Here is a 19771-nt window from a genome sequence, read left to right as displayed (position 1 = left end):
ATGTTTGGGATGTACACCCCAAGAGGTACCTGCCAGGACTTTGAGAATGTTTAAATATTTCTGAGACTTTCCAACTACTTCATTGATATGTCTTCCCCAACGTAACGATCTGTCTAGCCATAATCCCAAATATTTGTAACTATCAACTATTTCTAAGTCGTGATCGTCCACTTTCAATACAACATTCTGTCTCCTAAATCCCCTACTAAATATACATACTTTTGACTTTTTCTTTGACAAGCTCAAACCTAGCTCACTTAGATAGGAGGAAAACGTATCTAGTGCGTCTTGTAGCTTAGTTACACTATCTGAAACATTTTTGTCTGTACTATAGAGAACAAAGTCATCCGCGTATTGACACATATGTACATTGTTAATTTTTGAAAACAATTTAAATGTTACAATGTTGAATAATATTGGTGAAATAGGGTCACCCTGTGCTAATCCTAAACTAGTGTATCTAACTAAACTATCATTGTCATTTAATTCATTAATAGTTTTAAGGTGTCTTTCATTCAAAAAAGCCCATAAATATAAACATATTTTACTGCCAATCCCGATTTCATTTAATACTGATATCATTTTAGAAATTAATACATTGTTGTAGGCATTTTCAATATCTATAAAACAAGCAACAGTGGCATAACCTTTTGTAAATCCTAATTGAATTTGTGTGGTGACTCTTGCTAAACAGTCATGACATGATTGTCCTCTTCGGAAACCCGATGTATATGTATAGATAAAATATTGTTTTTTTCTATAAACCATTCAATACGCCTCGTTAATAAGGTGTGGAAAATCTTACTCAAGCTTGAAATTAAGCAGATAGGTCTTAATTTTGGGTTGTTATCCGAAGGTGTTACTGGTTTTGGGATAGGCATCAGTAATATTTCACGCCATTGCACAGGTACTACGCTAGTATTTAAAATATCATTATATAGATTTACTAAAAATATTTTTCCGGAAATTGGTAAATTGGATATCATTGAATACGAGATTCCATCCTCTTCAGGGGCTGTATCCTTAGTTTTCAATGAGTTGCACAGTTCATTTAATGTAATTGGAATTTCTAACTCTGTGTTTGATGTATTAAATTCTGGTCTTTCATAACAGACATAATCAGGTGCCAAACTACAGATGAGGGAGACTTTCTGATCCCTTGACGGATATGACCTGACTGAGCTACACCCCTTCAACCATCGCATTCGCTTCCACATTTCAGAAGTTGTTGTTGATTCATCAATACTAGTATAAAAATTACGACGTTCATCTCTTCTGGCTTTAGTGATAGCATTCTTAGCAACTGATGTCTTCTCCTCTAAAATGTTTAGGTTAAAGGGGGAAGGGTTAGCCCTAAAATTTCTTAGCGCTAACCTTCTTTCTGCTACTATTTTAGAGATTGTTGCATTCCAGTAAGACTTTGGTTGGAACCCCGGATTGGGATAAGTACATTGTTTTGTATAAGGTATATACTTATCAGCTACACTGTTCATAGTGCTTATAAAGTAATCATAGTTTAATTGAGCATTTACCTCTTCACGATATGGTAATATAGCTTGTTCCAAAGTTCTAGTATATAGTACTTTGAATCCTGGGGAGTTTATTGCGCCACTTCTTCTTTCCAGCAAAAATACAAAGAAAGTGGTGAAGGGCCTCATATGATTTTTACCGGCTATTCTGCAAGTTAACATCATACTTAAGTAATTTACGACGACTTCAAGAAGAGACTTCTTATTCCATAAACAGTGAACCAAACAGAAGTCTTATTTTACACCTAAGCATAATCATAGTCCACTAGACACAAGATAATTCTACTGACTACTAATAATTAACTTCCAGCTCGATGATTGTAATAACATAATGAATGTCTCATTGTTCTAATGAGATCAAATCAATGTCATCATGTCGTCGACATGTCCCATAAGGGATGTTAAGCAGCAACTGTAACGACAACAAACATATGTAATGTGTCAATCTGACGACCGAGCAATATGGCGCACGAAGGGAGGCCTACATAAACAATTGATATATCTAGTTCATAATAATACTTACTTATTACCAAACTCTGCGCTAAGGACCTCAAAATGGTACGATATCTGCAAAGTATTAATAATAATCGAATGTTAAGCAAACAGTATCAGTACAGAATGTGTACTTACGTACATAAAAGCTCAAATACCTAATTATAATTATCTAACAGGAAGCTCATAAATTGAACAGAAACCAAACCAATGTCCAGCAAAATCTATTGTTCTTCAAAATCTAGTATTTATTACTATATTTCAAAGTTTAGTACGTCAGCAAGGCAATACCTACCATTGTAAATTATTGCGTACAGTGAGGTCTGAAAAACGAGCTGTACCTAACAATACAACAATGAACGGCTCTGAACAATACATAATGTGTACATATACATACATACTGTATACATGCCTATAGGTACCTACTGTTATGTACATTCGTAAATAATGGCTGGCTACCAAATATCATAGAGTATCCGTCCACAACTGGCTGATTGCAATTCACTGAAAAACTTTAATTATTGTCTATCACACCAAGTAAAATAAAAAATGTTTAAATATTACAATATACGATTGTTATTTTAATTAGGTACTATTCAATGAAAGTATTGCATTCTAGGAAAATGTTTAACAAAACCGAATATTAAATATGTAAATCCATTATGTATGCAATAAATACATGGATAAACAATAAAGAGAAAACAGAAAATGAATACAGAGAGATAAATACAGAACAAAATCAAAATTATCATTTCTCGACAATAAAATCGATAGTTAATTAAAAATTTATCGTACCTATGTCCAGTTTTCAAAAAGAAAACAGTGAGAGATGTCCACCTACACTTCTTAAAAAATCTGTTTACATTTTTAAAATAAACAGTTATTTTAAGAAAAAAGGTAGGTGAACTGAGGCCTTACTTACTTATATTCTAAATCTAATAACTGTATATCTTAACCATGTCTTATGTAATAGTAAGGTAATTAAGTTGTGTAGTGAACAGATTATCCTTCGACCCGAGTAAGCTGAAACCTGCAATTATCTTCCACGTACAAATCCTGAAACAACGCTCTAAACACCTCTATTTAGGATATAATAATTAGAACTCTTTGCCGTGGGACGCCGGCTTTGCCGTGGGACGCCGGCTTAGAATTGCGCTCTCCCCAAATCATCCCGTGGGTGTCGTAAGAGGCGACTAAGGGACAAACCGGAGGTCGGGCAGCAGCGTCCTCCGCGTACTGCATACCCTCACTGCGATCGCCAACCCGCCTGCCAAGCGTGGCGATTAAAGGCAATTACCCCCCAATGAGAAGCACAGAAACCAGGCCCCCAGTCCCCGGCAGCTCCGCTATCCCTGGCGCGGGTAGCGGTCAAGGTAACGGCGGAGCAGGGGGTGCTAAGAATCTCCGGAAGAGATCCGGCTACCCACCCCCACGACGACTGGCCCTGGTAACACACAACATACGCACATTGAGGACTGACGAAAAGATCTGCGAGCTGGAAGAGGAGTTGAGCAAGTTACATTGGGACATTATGGGGTTATGCGAAGTCCGTAGAGAGGGAGAGGACACCGTAACCCTGAAGTCTGGTAACTTGCTCTACTACCGGGAGGGAGACCAAAAGTCCCAAGGTGGTGTCGGGTTTCTCGTTCACAAGTCCCTCGTAAGCAACATAACAACCATCGACAGTGTGTCGAACAGGGTGATATACCTAATACTCAGAATATCCGAAAGATATTCGCTGAAGGTCATTCAGGTATACGCACCGACCTCGTCACACTCCGATGATGAGGTGGAGACTATGTATGAGGACGTAAGTAGGGCCATACATAGTTCCAAAACCCACTTCACTGTTGTTATGGGGGATTTTAACGCTAGGTTGGGCAAGAAAAGCGGTGATGAGTTGAGAGTGGGGCAATTTGGATATGGGCAACGGAACCATAGGGGACAGAGGCTGGCTGACTTTCTGGAGAAAGAGGAACTCTTCATGATGAACTCTTTCTTCCAGAAGCCGCCTCACAGGAAATGGACCTGGTTGAGTCCCGATGGTTTCACGAGAAACGAGATAGACTTCTTCATGACCGACAAGAGACGGATATTCAGTGATGTCTCTGTGATCAACAGGGTAAAAACCGGAAGCGATCACCGAATCGCAAGAGCCTCACTGAATATCAATGTTAAACTTGAAAGGTCCAGTCTGATGAAGTCTACGCTCCGACCTACTCGGTCCCATATTCAAAACCCGGAAAGCTTTCAACTCGAGCTCTCTAATCGCTTTGCTTGCCTTGAGAACTTAGTGTCAGTGGACGAGATCAACGACGGACTAGTGGAAACTGTCCGCACGGTAGGGTCTAAGTTTTTTAGACCCTGCCGTAAAAATAGGCCTTAAAAACTAACCGAGCAAACCTTAAACCTCATGGCTGAACGACGCTTGCTACAGTTGCAGTCTTTCCATGATGCGAAGTCATATAGGCAGCTCAATAGACGAATATCCAAATCCTTGCGACACGATCTGCGTCTCTTTAATACGAATCGTGTTAAAGAGACCATACAGCGAAACCAAGGCTCCAAAGTGTTCGCAAAGGACAAGTCTATTGGGCAAAGCCAGATGACTAAGCTGAAACGGGAGGATGGCAGCATAGCGTCGACCAAGGCAGAGGTTTTAGGCGAGATCGAGAGGTTCTATGGACAGTTATACACTTCGGTCGCAAAGTCCGTTGACAGCTTGGCAGGAGATCCAAGAGCCAAGCTGTCCCGACATTATACCGAAGATATCCCGGACATCAGTCTGTACGAGATTAGGATGGCCCTGAAGCAGCTTAAGAACAACAAGGCGCCGGGTGAGGACGGAATCACTTCAGAGCTTCTGAGAGCGGGTGGAACACCGGCACTTAAAGTCCTCCAGAAGCTCTTTAACTGCGTCCTGTCCGAGGGCAAAACGCCTGAAGCATGGAGCAGGGGTGTGGTGGTGTTGTTCTTCAAAAAAGGTGACAACAGCCTATTGAAGAACTACAGACCCATCACACTTCTAAGCCATGTTTATAAGCTGTTTTCAAGGGTTATCACGAACCGTCTCGAGCACAGGCTTGATGACTTCCAGCCTCCCGAACAAGCCGGTTTCCGAAGAGGCTTTAGTACCATAGACCACATCCATACGCTGCGGCAAGTTATACAGAAGACCGAGGAGTATAACTTGCCATTATGCTTAGCGTTTGTGGACTATGAGAAAGCCTTTGATTCGGTGGAAACATGGGCGGTACTTGAGTCACTCCAACGATGCCATATTGACTATCGGTACATCGAGGTGTTGAAGTGTTTGTATAATAACGCCACCATGTCGGTCCGAGTACAGGAGCATAGCACGAAGCCGATTCCATTGAGAAGAGGCGTAAGACAGGGGGACGTAATCTCCCCGAAACTGTTTACTGCCGCAATGGAAGACGCCTTCAAGCTCCTGGAATGGCAAGGACTTGGCATCAACATCAACGGCGAATACATCACTCACCTTCGGTTTGCCGACGACATCGTAGTCATGGCAAAGTCGATGGAGGAACTCAGTATGATGCTCGAGGGCCTCGACCGAGTTTCACAACGGGTGGGCCTGAAAATGAACATGGACAAGACGAAAATTATGTCAAATGTCCATGTTCAGCCCACCCCAGTCTCTGTTGGAAGCTCGGTACTCGAAGTTGTTGACTCATATATCTACCTAGGACAAGTAGTCCAATTAGGTAGGTCCAACTTCGAGAAAGAGGTCAACCGCCGAATCCAACTCGGCTGGGCAGCGTTCGGGAAACTACGCAATGTCTTTTCGTCCGACATACCTCAGTGCCTCAAGACGAAAGTCTTCAACCAATGTGTGTTACCAGTGATGACTTACGGCACCGAAACGTGGTCTCTCACTATCGGCCTCATCTCAAAGCTCAAAGTCGCTCAACGAGCTATGGAGAGGGATATGCTCGGAGTTTCTCTACGTGATCGAATCCGAAACGAGGAGATCCGTAGACGAACCAAAGTCACCGATATAGCCCACCGGATTAGCAAGTTGAAGTGGCAATGGGCAGGCCATATTGCTCGCAGAGCAGATGGCAGATGGGGCCGAAAAGTGCTGGAGTGGAGACCACGGACTAGCAAGCGCAGCGTAGGACGTCCACCAACGAGGTGGACAGACGACCTTATAAAGGTCGCCGGAAGACGCTGGATGCAGGTCGCTTCCAACAGGTATCTGTGGAGATCAAAGGGGGAGGCCTATGTTCAGCAGTGGACGTCCTATGGCTGAGATGATGATGATGATGAATTAGAACTTGTCATTATAATTGTAATTTGTCACCCTATAATGCCTTTTCACACTGGTGGATTCTCCGAGCGACTGTCATTGTGCCACGAGAGTTTGTATCTTTCTCTACGTGTATGTATCGCCCATTGTATGTCAAATTTTTCCGATCCAAAAACATCAATATCTGTGACCTTAATTATTACACCTACGTGTCCTTGCCGACCTCGTAACTATATTTATCTCTTAATGACTAGGTACGTATAACTTAAGATACACCAGTCTTTAAGTGTTTTTGACCCGTCAATATCTTTAACCCTAAGCAACATCAAAAACAGCCAACAATTGTCTATAAAACGACCGATAGACGAGCTATGTTTTACAATTGAACATTTTTATTTTAATTCAGCTCGTCACACAGGAATTGATACGTCAAACACATGAGGGGCGCCTGAGGGATGAATCGTCAGGGCCCCGTATCTAACAATTTTACACGCCAGCTTTACTGCCCATAAAAATATCTGTCTATATTTTATACTGTGGATTTTTGGACGGTTTTTTGCAGAGCTTGTCTAGTTGATGCCTAGTTCTCGTAAACGTCAGGATTTTATGTCTAGAGTAGAGGAAGTGGGATTTAGCTGTGGCGATATACTCGGTTTTTCTTTATAGTGAAAAGCAATATAGGAGAGAAACAGAATATGTGTTTGATTTAAGATTATTGTTAGTTATTGGTTTGGAAACCGCGATAGCACACATTGTTTACATAATATACAATAAGTTACTAACAGTCTGTTGTAGTATTCCATTCAATGATAAGACATAAAAAGAAAACCTAAACTCATTCATCTCAAAAATACAGCAAGGTACAAAAAAACAAAAACGTAAAACAAGTACTTAGGCACCCGCCGCCCGTGATAATTTCCGCACGTCATTTAGACCCAAAACACAGTAACGCAATATATTAATTAACATCTAGTCTAATAAGAAGGAGCCCCCAAACGTCCTGTCATTACGGAGAAAAACAGGTCAGGGAGGGTGAGCACACGCATTGTCGGCCGAGCCATTTACTCACAATACACACGGTTAATCACTCACGCGATTCCTGGTAATATCATGCCTTAACACGTAACAGGAACAAATGAGTCGAGTCGGCGGCAGTCATCACACGAATGCGCAAATCTTAAGCGAGATTAGTGTTCGCTCTTGACCCAAATCGCGATATGAGATACATTATTTTCTTTGAAGCTCTCACGGTCGCAGCACTTAGTAGCCTTTATGAACAACGAAATTCGATCTTCTAAAATCTCTGGAATTTCTACGGGTCGTGATTTCTCGTATTTGAATATTGGATTGGACTTCGAAAGTGAATTAACAGTTTTATTATTCAGTGAGTCTATTATAGTTCAGAAAATTTGAGTACCTGTTACTAATGTACAAATTATATCTGTGCCAATAATTGAATAGTCAGTTGACTTGATTTACCAATTATAAATTTTGCTAAGTTTCGTTGAGTGGGTATGTAGTGCAGATTACAGAAACTATAAGGGATTAATCACTGGGATTATACAGTAAATTACGTAACTAGTCCGCGATAGATAATACTTCCAAGGCTTATAGAGATTTCCGTTTGTGATATAAATTTAGGTGAGAATGGCGGAGTAAAAGTTGTAGTTTATTCACTGTTTACAGATTTATTATCCTGTTTAATTACTGTACTCTCTCGCAAACCAACAAATATAACATCGCCATTGAAAGTCATCAAACACCAGTTTCAATAACATCAAACGGAACAAACTTTCGTATCTAAATATACATAATACGGTGTCGGTCAAATTGCTCATCCGGACTATTATGTGTTTATTTACCGGCCAACAGCGTATAATTGTACCGTAATCAGCAGGCCTGTTAGCCCACGGGACTGAGTTGCGGTGAACGTAAATAGCGCTCTCATAGACGACAACTACGGCTTTCACCCTGATTGTGTGCCGTTTAGAATTTTATTGTATTGTTTCAAATAAATTAATGTTTTAAATAGCAATTAATCTGGTTAATAGTAATATATGAATCAGACAAAGATTACCTTTACCTAATCTAAATGCACCTAAGACATATAGTGACTACCTAATATCTTAACTTGGTAAGAATTCGATCGATTATTTCATACTTCAACATTAAAAAAACGACTATTACCCGCACATCACCGTAGTGTACCTAACAAATATCAATCACGCCGCGATTTCCACCTTTACAATTTATATCTCGCCTAGAGGAATGCCTAGTATTAGTACAAAAATTAACACTAAAAAAACGACTGTTACCCCCACGCCACCGTAGGGTAACAATCGTCAATCAATCACGCCATTCCCCCTGGCGTTATTACTCTCAGTAAACAGTTGATAATAGGCGCCTCATTGGCTGGCGCGATGGGAGCTCTAATTAGACGCCACATAATGACGCCTTAAGCTGTGCACTATTTATACGGAGAACGAAATGACGTGTTAATTTCTCAGTAAAACGTAAGTAAACGTCTCAGGATTTAACGGTGGAACGTAACTGGTTTAATTTTCTGGAATTTAATGTTGGAAGTATGGGTATTTTCTGCCGGTATGGTTGTAGGAAGGTACGAACTTATTGTTATGTAGACTAAAATTGTGGTATTGAAATGCGGTTTGCGACATTGAGGTGCCGATTATTGCATGAATGGCAATAAGTAGTTGTGTAATGTGTAATGAGTAGTTGTGCGATTAATAAATCAATTGGAACATGATATTTTACGTACACTCTTATAAAGCTATTCGAATTACAATACCTTTGTTTCAAGAAATTCAAAACTCAAATTATCTTATTATAGATACATGCCTTCTCTTTCCTTAAACTCACAACAAAAATCCTCAAATTTACCCTAATACCTGTTCTCTCTAATTTACCTTCCGAACTTCCTCTCAACTGTAATTAAAATCTAAAAATCCGTTTCACCCATAATTAATTGTATAAAGCGAGTTCATAACACGTTAATAAGAGGTATTGCAAGTCGCATAACATATTTAAAGTGTCATTACTGCCTAATGGGACACAATCGTGACGTAATCAGGGCCATACCTGGGGCCCTGGGGCCCGGGGCCCTACAATGTATCGTAATTATGTTAGGGTTCATTCGTCTTGAATTTATGGCATGTTGTATCAATTTTGACAAACTTTCTGCGGTTCTGTAGGTTGGATGTGCTGGATGTAAATGGAAGTTTAGTCGTAATGGATATTATCTTGGTTTATTGATTGGATGGATTGGATTAATTAATGAAGAAACATTTACGACGCTATATAAGGAGTTCTAAAATTGTCTTCACAAGAACCAACACAAAAATAATAACTAGGCAGGTACAAACGTCTCATTTTTTTTTAAATGTCAGAACAACTTGAAACTTAATAAGAGGTATCATGAACGATCCTACAATCCAACTACTTATTTATTTTTACGCAAGGATTGCACCTCGAGATAGTAAAGTGAGAATTTAATAAGTACTTAAATAGTTGGCAAGGTACAGGGGAGTCGCGACCCGGCGGGCTTTACTCCGCGGCCCCCCGAGCTTAAAGAAGGTCCGCAACATGAAGTATTTAATACGAGTTTAACTTAACTTATGTACCTAGTTAAGCGGGGAAGCCTTTATCTTGCAGTGGGATATTGCAGGCAACCTTTTATAAATTACTTCGATATTGAAAGTAAACAATTTAGAAAATGCGTCATGTTCGTTCTTTATTTCTAAAATGCCTTACTAAAATCTTTCTTCTCGATGCCGGTTTCAAAACGTGTCCAGTGGACTTTATTTTTTAAAAGTGGTCGACGTCTGTAGCTGGCTTAACGAAGCAAGAATGCCATGAGAGCAAAAAATTATCGCCTTGCCAATTCCAGTTCGTCAAAATTTGAATTTGAAACTGAATTTCTTACTCATGCCATTTTTGTGTTTATTTAACTAGGTATACTATGCGTAGGCGTTAGAACTATAAGCTGCCACTTTACTCGTCCATGATATTGTAACTATACCTAATAGTATCTAATGTAAAAATAGTATTTCAAAATTAGATAACTTTCTTCTTTTTAAAAAGTTATGGCTTAATGAAGCCTTGTTATTTTGTGACATTAATACTAACGTAATTCTTTATTTTTTTTGTTAAGGAAAATGGACACTTACAATTCGTAGATGAATATTAATGAATCTGCCTAGTGCGAGCGAACCAGCGGGCCTAGCTAGTCAAATTAATTGATACTGAAATTGAAATCCGCGATCCGTCCTCCCACTGCAATTAAACTTTACCTAAGCTTTGAATATCAAAGTTATATGCTCTGGTATACTTGTACGATTTTAGGATATAAGTACCAAACTATGGGAACAAATAAAAAAAATATATTTTTTATTATTTACGTCTATAAAAGCACGAAAAATCTTTTAGCAAGAAAATTACTGTATAAATGAAAACTACAATAACTATCCACAAAATAATATTTCCCTTAAACAAAAGCCTGTTAAACAAAAGCGTTGTTTTCTGAAACAAAAACTCAATTTATTGACAAGTGGTAGTGTTACGTTGTATTATTCCATTACGGGGCGCCCTCCAGTTTAATCGCATTATAATCTCGGTTGTCGTTGCTCGCCGGCAATGAACAATGCGCGCCAATAATTACTCGCCAGCCACTATTTATTGTTGCCCGCCATGTAAGAGGGAGGTAAGTAGTTGAAGTTGGAACAAAACGCTGTATTGTACTATTTGGCGTAATTTGAGTGACTTATTTCAAGATCTGGTTCAGACTTGACAATGGGTTGGGTACACTAATTCTTAGCTGCCTTTTGCATCTTGTGTGAAGTCGTTATACACGTAATATTCTCAGGTTTGGTAAATATTTCGAAAGCAGCTGATACGTTTAGAGAAAATACAACACACACTCATAATAATAACCTACGTTAACTTTTACCATATTCCTTAAAACTATTGTTTTAAACACATGTTTAGCTAGCTTAGCTCAACATAGTTCCATGGTCAGCTCCTGTAAGATTAGGTAGGCTCCTGTAAGGTACCTAATCGCTTCAATCATAATGAGCTACCAAGTAATTGTACATACAATAAAACGAAATTACAAAATCTCCTAAACAAGAAACAAACGATCCTATAAACAACTAGTTTGATGCTAAACAATTAAAACTACTGTTCGAAACTCGCGACATGTAAGTACCAACTATTCACTCATAGAGTTCTGTAGCAAGCAAAGGCCTCCTCCCACGGCTCATCATTATGTGTTTTGGATTATGATGGATACGCTTTTGATGTATCCGAACGACGTGCGAAATTACACGAGCCTTGTTACCGTGTGATACATTATATTATACGGCAAATGGTTTCCCCGACATGAATGTCGCCTGTCAAATGCATGTCAACGGTTTTATGTAATTCGATTTTGCTTATTGTGATAAGTAAATGATAATCTCGTTTATAGATGTGGGTGTAAGAAACTATGATCATGGGTCATTTACGAAGCCGCTATAGATGAAGTTCCTTATATCTTAAATAAATGCTTTTGAAGTAAGCCAACTTAGGTATTGTAAAAAAAATATTGAACCTCAGCCTTTTTTAAATGTACCAAGTTACTAATTACTATGAATTTGTCGCCAGGTGCAGACAGCGCGGCTGCCGCTGCCGACGTTCGCGCCGCGAGCCGTGGTCATGTACAGCGCGTCGGTGGGTGGCGAGGGCTCAGTGGCGCTACAGTTGCGCGAGGCAGGCCCCGGCGACACCGCCAGATTCCACGACAACCGCCTTGCCATCGCCTGCCATGAACCCGAGCTCCTCGCAGACTTCCTAAACGCCAGCGATATCGGTTAGTACAAAGAAATCGCTCTAAAATAAGGCGTGGAACAAATCTGTTCATACAGATGCAATTGAGCACCCAGATGTGTAAAATACATTATCCTACATTTGGTTTCGCATAAAAATTTGAATTACAGTCAACAAAATTGGCATTCAGACTTCGCTACAACGTTCCAGATATTTTATTTTACGCGAAGAATCATGAGCGGTATTCCACGACTCGAAACCCGGAATGCTTCGTCGGTTATTTTGAATTTCAAATATCGAGTTTTGCATTCGAAACTGGCTGGAAGCAGCGCGCTTGGACATCGCTCCGTCATTTGTTATCGACTCATTTAAATCTTGCGAGTGTTGTACATCACTAGTTTATGTAGATTTTACGATTTTCGTGCCGTAGGGAAGGGAAATAAAGAAAATTTAGTTTCAATTTGTGATTTTGCTATTGCAAAGACACATGGTGCTATGAATTCATATCCATTGATCACAAGGAAAATTATTAGCTTTTTGACAATAGAATCATAATTATAAAAACAAATATCTACCTCTTGAGTGAAAATACTTAAAACTACATTAATTTTGAAATCATAAATATCATAATCATTATCGCCGTAATAATCATATTTGCCGTTATAAATAGCACAGCTTTTCAAACGTAATAAAACACTAAAACAATATTCAAAAAGATAAAATCTTAAAACGCAAACATTATTTAGTGGGCGCATTAATTCACTAGACACACAGTTAAATAAAATAAGTCTTGTTGGAACAAAAGTGCTTCTGTTCATTTACAAAACCAATATTCGCCGAGCTACAGTGAATATTAAGTAAAGCTATGAGAAATCATTTATTTGTTGCCAGCTGTAAATCTACTTCGGAGATATGCTTTCAATTAATTTGAGAAATCCGATACAAGAATACCTATTGTAGATTTGAAAATAAACTTCAAGTTTCGATTTGATTTTATCACTGGCAACTTTTAGTGTTTGTGTTATTATTTATAGTTATGCTAGAACTACGTTGTAATTTATAATGTCACGGTCTAGAAATTTAGACAATAATTTTACCACAAAATGAGTTTGTATTTATAGGTACTTATTTCACACATCGCTATAGGTGTATTTACTCAGTAGGTAGGTACATACTTTTCTTTCATTCGTATTTTTGTTCAAGATCAAAGCTAACATAATTTGCTAGCTTCCAAATTCAAATTATCTAGTTCGTCTCCTGCCCCCATTAGCCCCGAGGGAGGCTGCCATTGCAGGACATCAACTTGTCAAAATTCACTTGAGAAGTGTCTCGATTTTGCTTAAAAATGCAAACTCATGCAAACGAAGCCTGAAGGCTCCTAATTGAATTAGATCTTCTTAAGCGAACGATGGAAATTTCACTTCTATTATTGAGTTCGTAAATTGTTACATTTTACAGTTGTGCATTTCAATTATCTAGTAGTTATTATTTTATTACAAAGAAAAAGAAGATTAAAGCTCAAGTAGCGCTGCGCTGTTTAAAACAGTTTGTATACTTTCTAAGTTAAACGTGGAGTTGATACTTACTTTATTTTTTAAATGAAGTCCTGTATTATAGCCAAGTTATCTGTTTAAAAAAATCTTGACCAAATAATATTTTTGTAAACGCCACAATCTCCTTAGTTGATAATCGAGACTCTTTACGAAATAAATCTATCGTCATTAAACAATGGCACGATAGATACGAACTACCATTACTTATCAAATTACGAAACAGCATTAAGTGGGCATAAAGTGGCAAATTCGCTGTCAGCAATACTTACTATTGGGAAACTAAAATAGGTGGCAAGTTTCATAACAGCGTGTTCCATCACCGCGAACCCTTGTAGGTAAATATTCGAGAATTCCATTAGCCAATCCCTTAGAGAGTATTTAATTAACATACGGTAAACAAGTTCATTATCCCTTTGTGCTTTGAACAAACTTTTTGACATTCTATAACTTCTACCGTATTTAAAATATAGGTACTTTAAAACAGGAACGCGCACCGGGAAGGATATTTTGAAATTGTTACTCTTTTAATTACGCAGAGTAAAGGTTATGAGTTCCAGAGATTCCGTGTTGTCATTCTTTTTTTGTAACGTCACCCTTGAGGCAAGCTTGATCCTTTTTGGAGAATGTGAGATCAAGGGTGAATTCAAATTAAGAATTCGAAGTTATTTTGATTTTTTTGTTTTCTTCTCATTGTTTACATTATTTTCAGCTTGTCTAGTCTATTCGCTGCTTTTATTCATAAAAGTTTTCATTGTTGTTTTCGTTGAAATATTTGACTAGACACCAATAAATTATGCCGAACATTTGACATTTGAAGTAAACAAAACCAGAGCGCCTCGAACACAATCAACTTATCACTCCTCTATAAAAGAGTCGTGGATAAAAAATAGAAAAACAACATTATTTTCCTTAAACACAACCTCAGCAAGGGAGAACAATAAAAAAGCGAGCAGCAGTAAGCTATCTGCAATATGAATAAGTGGTAGTTTTTGCATATTTCATCCGAGCCGAGTATCGGAGCAACAAGCACTTACAAAGATGAATTGTCACTTTTGAAAATTGTATCTGCCGAGTCACTGGTTCGACGTTAGATGACTGTGGATTACTCCGCAAATACGATATATGTTGCAGAAATAACTTTAGTTATTTGGTTATTTAATTTAGCTGGGTACTGCAATTTCTCTGCACTTTAAAACCATCTTAACAATAAAATCGTCCTAATCGAAGAAACAATTTGACTCAAATTGTGTTTTACGTATCAATTTTCACACATATTACCCTTTAGTATTCACCCTGTTTTACTGTCCGGAAAATCATAACATTGCCGTATTTTTATTGGCTGACCTTGAATGACTCACGAAGTAGGGCGCAAAATTACATGCACATTATTTCCATGTATTTACATATTTCCCTCCTCAATGTAGTCCACGGTCCGTATTTTACACAGCACTGCATCATGAGACTTATTTTGTCTCATAAACTAAGAGTTTTACTTACAGCTCGTACTTTTAAATTGAAAGCATATCTTTGCCAACGACAATATTTGTAAACTGCAAGTGACTTTTTAATGAATAAGGAGACGTTGCTTACATTCCCGCCAAGATCGCATGAAAATCGGGATAAGTTTTTGTGTCATATTATATACGGCACGGCCACAAAACACGCTTCCCTTACAAAATCAGCACAGTATAGTAGTATAATCATTCACAAATTAAGACTGCTATTACCGCAAAAAAATAAGCCTATAAATTCTTCTTTTATGAAATTACGGCTACATAACGAATATTTAGTTCCGCCCAGATTTTAAGCTACATACTTCAAAATTAGTAGTGGATCCCGATCGACCCACATTCTACTCCACATAAATTCACGTGGGGCTGTTTCTATTAAATTTTACGACAAACACGAACCCTCATATAACTTTGTTAATAAATGTTATAATATATTGGAGGCAGATGCTAGGCCTATCTGACGTACTAACATAGACTCTATTTTGAGTCTGTTTGGAAATTTCTAAATAATGTCTTTGGTAACTATTTGCATGTCATGATTTGTGTCTCTACGAAGTTATATTGAGCGGATTGTTGTGTATATTGTTGTGCTTGAACTAGCAAATATGTTCTCATATGTTTAGTTACAGCGTTATTAACATGCCATCCATCATTTCATTTTTTAGTGATAGGTCTTGCTTATTCAATTCATGCTCAACAAATGGAGGCTATTTAAATATACCCCAGACAACGGAGTTTTTGTTTAAAGTCTAGATTAAAAGCTTCATAAAACAGCACCAAATATACCTTTTATTTATTGCTTTATTATAACAGAGGACAAACTCAAGAGCGGGACATAAAAGAGCAGTCGTGATCCAACATTGTAATTTAGAAGACATTTAACTTGAGACCACTTGGAAGCATTTCTAATTGAGCTCATTTTAATAGGCGCTCAAAATAAGCCTTGAAGTATGACACTCTGTTTCGTAGAACTACATATTATGGAGTGGGTTTGTTCTTTTTAATTAACGTCTACAAAGTCAAACTTCAACTTGGCTACGAAAAGAACGCATTGAAAAAAACTGCAGAAAAAGTGACGAAAGGATATTATAAATCAGATATTACAGGATAGTCAAAGCTTTCTATCCATTGAACAACTGGACGTAGTTATGCAGAAACGTTCCAACCCACTGTACGCGTAAATGCTTATATCTCAAATTAAACTTGAATTTGAGATATAAGCATTTACGCGTTTCAGTTGTATTCTTTTTTATTCTAACTAGTAAAGGTACTAGAGGTTTTATTGTTGAATTATATTGAGTTTAGATAACCATATGCTAAATTTTAGGCTGTTCAATCACAATAACTCGATTTCGGGTGACTTGTGGGTTGGAACGTTTCTGCATAACTACGACCAACTGAAAACATGAAATCTAAAAATCAGTTTACGAGAATAACATTTAACTAGGTCAACGGTCATCGCAGTCTATCTTGTCAGTTTTTTCAATATAATTATCAATATTTAAGGCCAAGATAACTTAGACCATGTGACTCCTTATCCGATGGTGAAACTTAAACAATATGAAACGGCAAACCGAGCCTTCCCGCGATACAATCTTATCGGAACCAGTGAATCGGATCGGATATCGGAGTGCTATCCGACCGAATACTCTCGTTGGTTTTCTTTTTTCGAAGGCAAACGTTTTAACATCTGCCTGCACATTCTATTTCGTTCAACTTCATTGATAGGTTAGGGGTTAGAAATAGTGTGCAATTTAAACGACTTCCAAAAAAATATAGCACTTGTTGTGTCTTTTCTATGTCTATTTGGTATATGTTTTCAACGTCAGAAACAAAAGTTTTATTATTGAGAAATGGGCACTATTTTCTTGTCATCTCTGTCCACACCAAAAGTACACTCGGACGCCATTAAAGTTAAAAAATCGTAACTAACTTGTCTATCAACATTTCCTGAGTGGTCTTGTGGCGAGGTTGTCCACTTGGGGAATGATATCAGCAACTCACAAAGTTATTCAGTCTCTTGGGACTCAGACTATCTATAAACTGATCTGTTTCGTTGCTCATCTATTAGTGAAATGTTATTTATTCACATCAAAGATATTATTTATGACTCAACTTTATGATTGATCGCACAATTTAGTACAGCTCCAGATTATCGATAAAGTGACATTTTGATGTGGGTCGCTGTTATTAAATATGCTTAAACAGCTATCGTGTCATTCAATTCATTGTTAATTCTTCCATGCATTAAACAAAATTTAGTTTCACAAAACCTTTTGTTATATTTTTTAATCATAGGTACTACTCTACACAATATATTTGTAAAATTAAACATCAACCGCTAACACTTACATAATGAAATAAAAATCATAGTTCCGCAAAACAACAGTGAGCACATAAAAACACGAAGCGTATCACAAACAACCGACAGTTGCCCTCAACGTTAATTAAAAACAACATCACCAATTAAATTGGCGTTTTATTGGACGAAAATATAACACGAGTCAGTTTCACTCTAGTGCTCGTTGTTTATGCCATTTTCCCCTCACTACTTCACGACTAAAGGAGCGCGACTGGATCATAATTTTAAGAAAACCATTTCAAAGTTTTTTTGCTTAATAAAACAAGCGGGGAAGCGGAACCCTCGGTCTCACGCAAGGAAATGCGGTACCATAAAGTTGCAAATGAAGTAATACCGTTCTCGAGTTGACTTACTACCGAAAACTAAGTCGCCAACTGGTCGCAGTGCCACTTGGGCCACAATAGACTGCTACCAATTTGCACTCCCTATTTACTTAGTGTCATTTAATTTAGCTGGATAAATTTGTAGAAGCGCTGCGGCCGCTGGGCCCTGTTGTCTCACTTTGTAATTAATATTGACCATTCCAACCGAAATATCGCTAACTATTCAGTCGTACTCAACTATTCTGCCCCCGAGTGTACTTGTTTTCTGACAATGAATTTCTAATTAGTTGGATTTCTTGGGTCCGCTCTCAATTATGCTTTGTATAGCCTGCACTGGGTGACCGTTATTTATTAAACAAATATTATTTATTAAAATGTTGCCTGTTGTTAACGATTTTGGGTTAAAACAACGTACAAAATGCTCACGCTACATTGACCCCGCCTTACTTACACGAGTAAATAAACCCTCCCTTAAAGTTGATAACATTCGATTACATTTCATACGCAAATTAAAAAACTTTTCCGCGCAATTTAAAATTCGCATCCTAACCTTATTCGTATGCGGCGAGCACACAAAATAACCAAATGTAAACGAATCATAATTCAAGATTATGTTGCATGAAGAAAAATATTCTTGAAATTGAAGCCGTGGGGAGCACCGGGCGTTTATTGCACCCTTCGCGCGTCACTTGGCGTTTTATTATGTCCCACATTTGGTCGCGAATAAACAAGATGATAACTGAAACGTGCCTACAGAATCCACAACCTTTTTACTGCCGCCATATTACAGAATTTTGGGAAGTATGATTGATTGAACAATACCCTTTTCTGCCTTTTATTATTGTTCTTGATTACTTGTTTAGAAAGGATTCGATTTTGTTGACATAAAAATGCGAGAGTACAAATTGTGTGCGTCCCTTTTAAAATATTAGCATATTTTGTTTAGTTTTTACATTCAACATGATTGTACTTAGTTTAAAGTCCAAGTATGTCACTGCTAACAATCAGCCGCCATTTTATAATTACTCCGAGTCTCTCAAGTCTGACGTAACGAAAATATTAAATTAGGGCGGAATTAAACAGTAGTCTCGTTAATAGAACAATCGAGTATGACATCTAAGAGGTACTTCAGACCTACGTAATTAGGGAGGCGCCGTACATCAGGGAATAAGGAAATTGCTCAACTGCCATAAATAATTTATAGGGATTCGAAGCAGCACAAGTTTTGAGAGCTCTCCTGTTCGCTCGCTGGCAGTCTTAAAACAATTAGTTTGCTATCAGATACTTTTGATATTACTGCGGGCAACAGTTTTGCTGTAATAAACGTTGTCTTAAAGTTTAATGTAGTTTGTCTACTTTATTGTGAGCTAATCAGTTAAGTAAGTCATTTTAACGGTTTACTTAATAATAAAAATGTTCAATTCTTAATTTGTAAGACAGGTTACAATTAAGTAAAACATTCACTGAAAAACATATTTAGTATTACCAATGTATTCTGGAATTCACAGTTGCTAATATTCTTATCAGTAGTATTTAGACTGTAAACACAAAACCTCAACACACATGCCTAGATAAATTACACAAATAACGGCAACTTCATGATATACTCGAGTTACAAATTTAATTTAGTTCTAAGTGAAAGCTATTCGTTATGTTTACTTGAGATTATAATTAACTAGATTAATTTTAGGCTCCCTGTAGTAATTTATGTAATAAACCTATGTAAACTGTCGTTGGGATACTCCGAGTATGTAAATAACACAGTTATTTGGGCTAGGAGATGAATGTGTCGTGTCTAGTGTGAGTGTATATTTTGACTATGTGTCTTAATAAATGACGTAAACAGAGTAATAAAAAAATCTTCAAGTAGTTTTAAAAGAGTTTTATTTAATAAGGAAAAATTGCAAA

The 19771-nt window shown here is 37.7% G+C and overlaps 1 protein-coding gene across 2 annotated transcripts in view; it reads left to right on the top strand.

The window, feature by feature from the left end:
• The window catches only part of LOC124639935 (zinc finger protein 541), a 244759-nt gene that overhangs the window by 164291 nt on the left and 60697 nt on the right, over nt 1–19771 (top strand). For both annotated transcript variants that reach the window (XM_047177447.1, XM_047177446.1), the window contains one exon: nt 11953–12157. In XM_047177447.1, coding sequence (XP_047033403.1) covers nt 11953–12157 — 205 coding nt within the window. The remainder of the gene's footprint in view (nt 1–11952; nt 12158–19771) is intronic.

This window comes from Helicoverpa zea, chromosome 20 (genome assembly GCF_022581195.2).
Source record: "Helicoverpa zea isolate HzStark_Cry1AcR chromosome 20, ilHelZeax1.1, whole genome shotgun sequence".
In the NCBI taxonomy this organism is placed as follows: Eukaryota; Metazoa; Arthropoda; class Insecta; order Lepidoptera; family Noctuidae; genus Helicoverpa; species Helicoverpa zea.
This window is presented reverse-complemented; position numbering and strand designations above follow the sequence as displayed.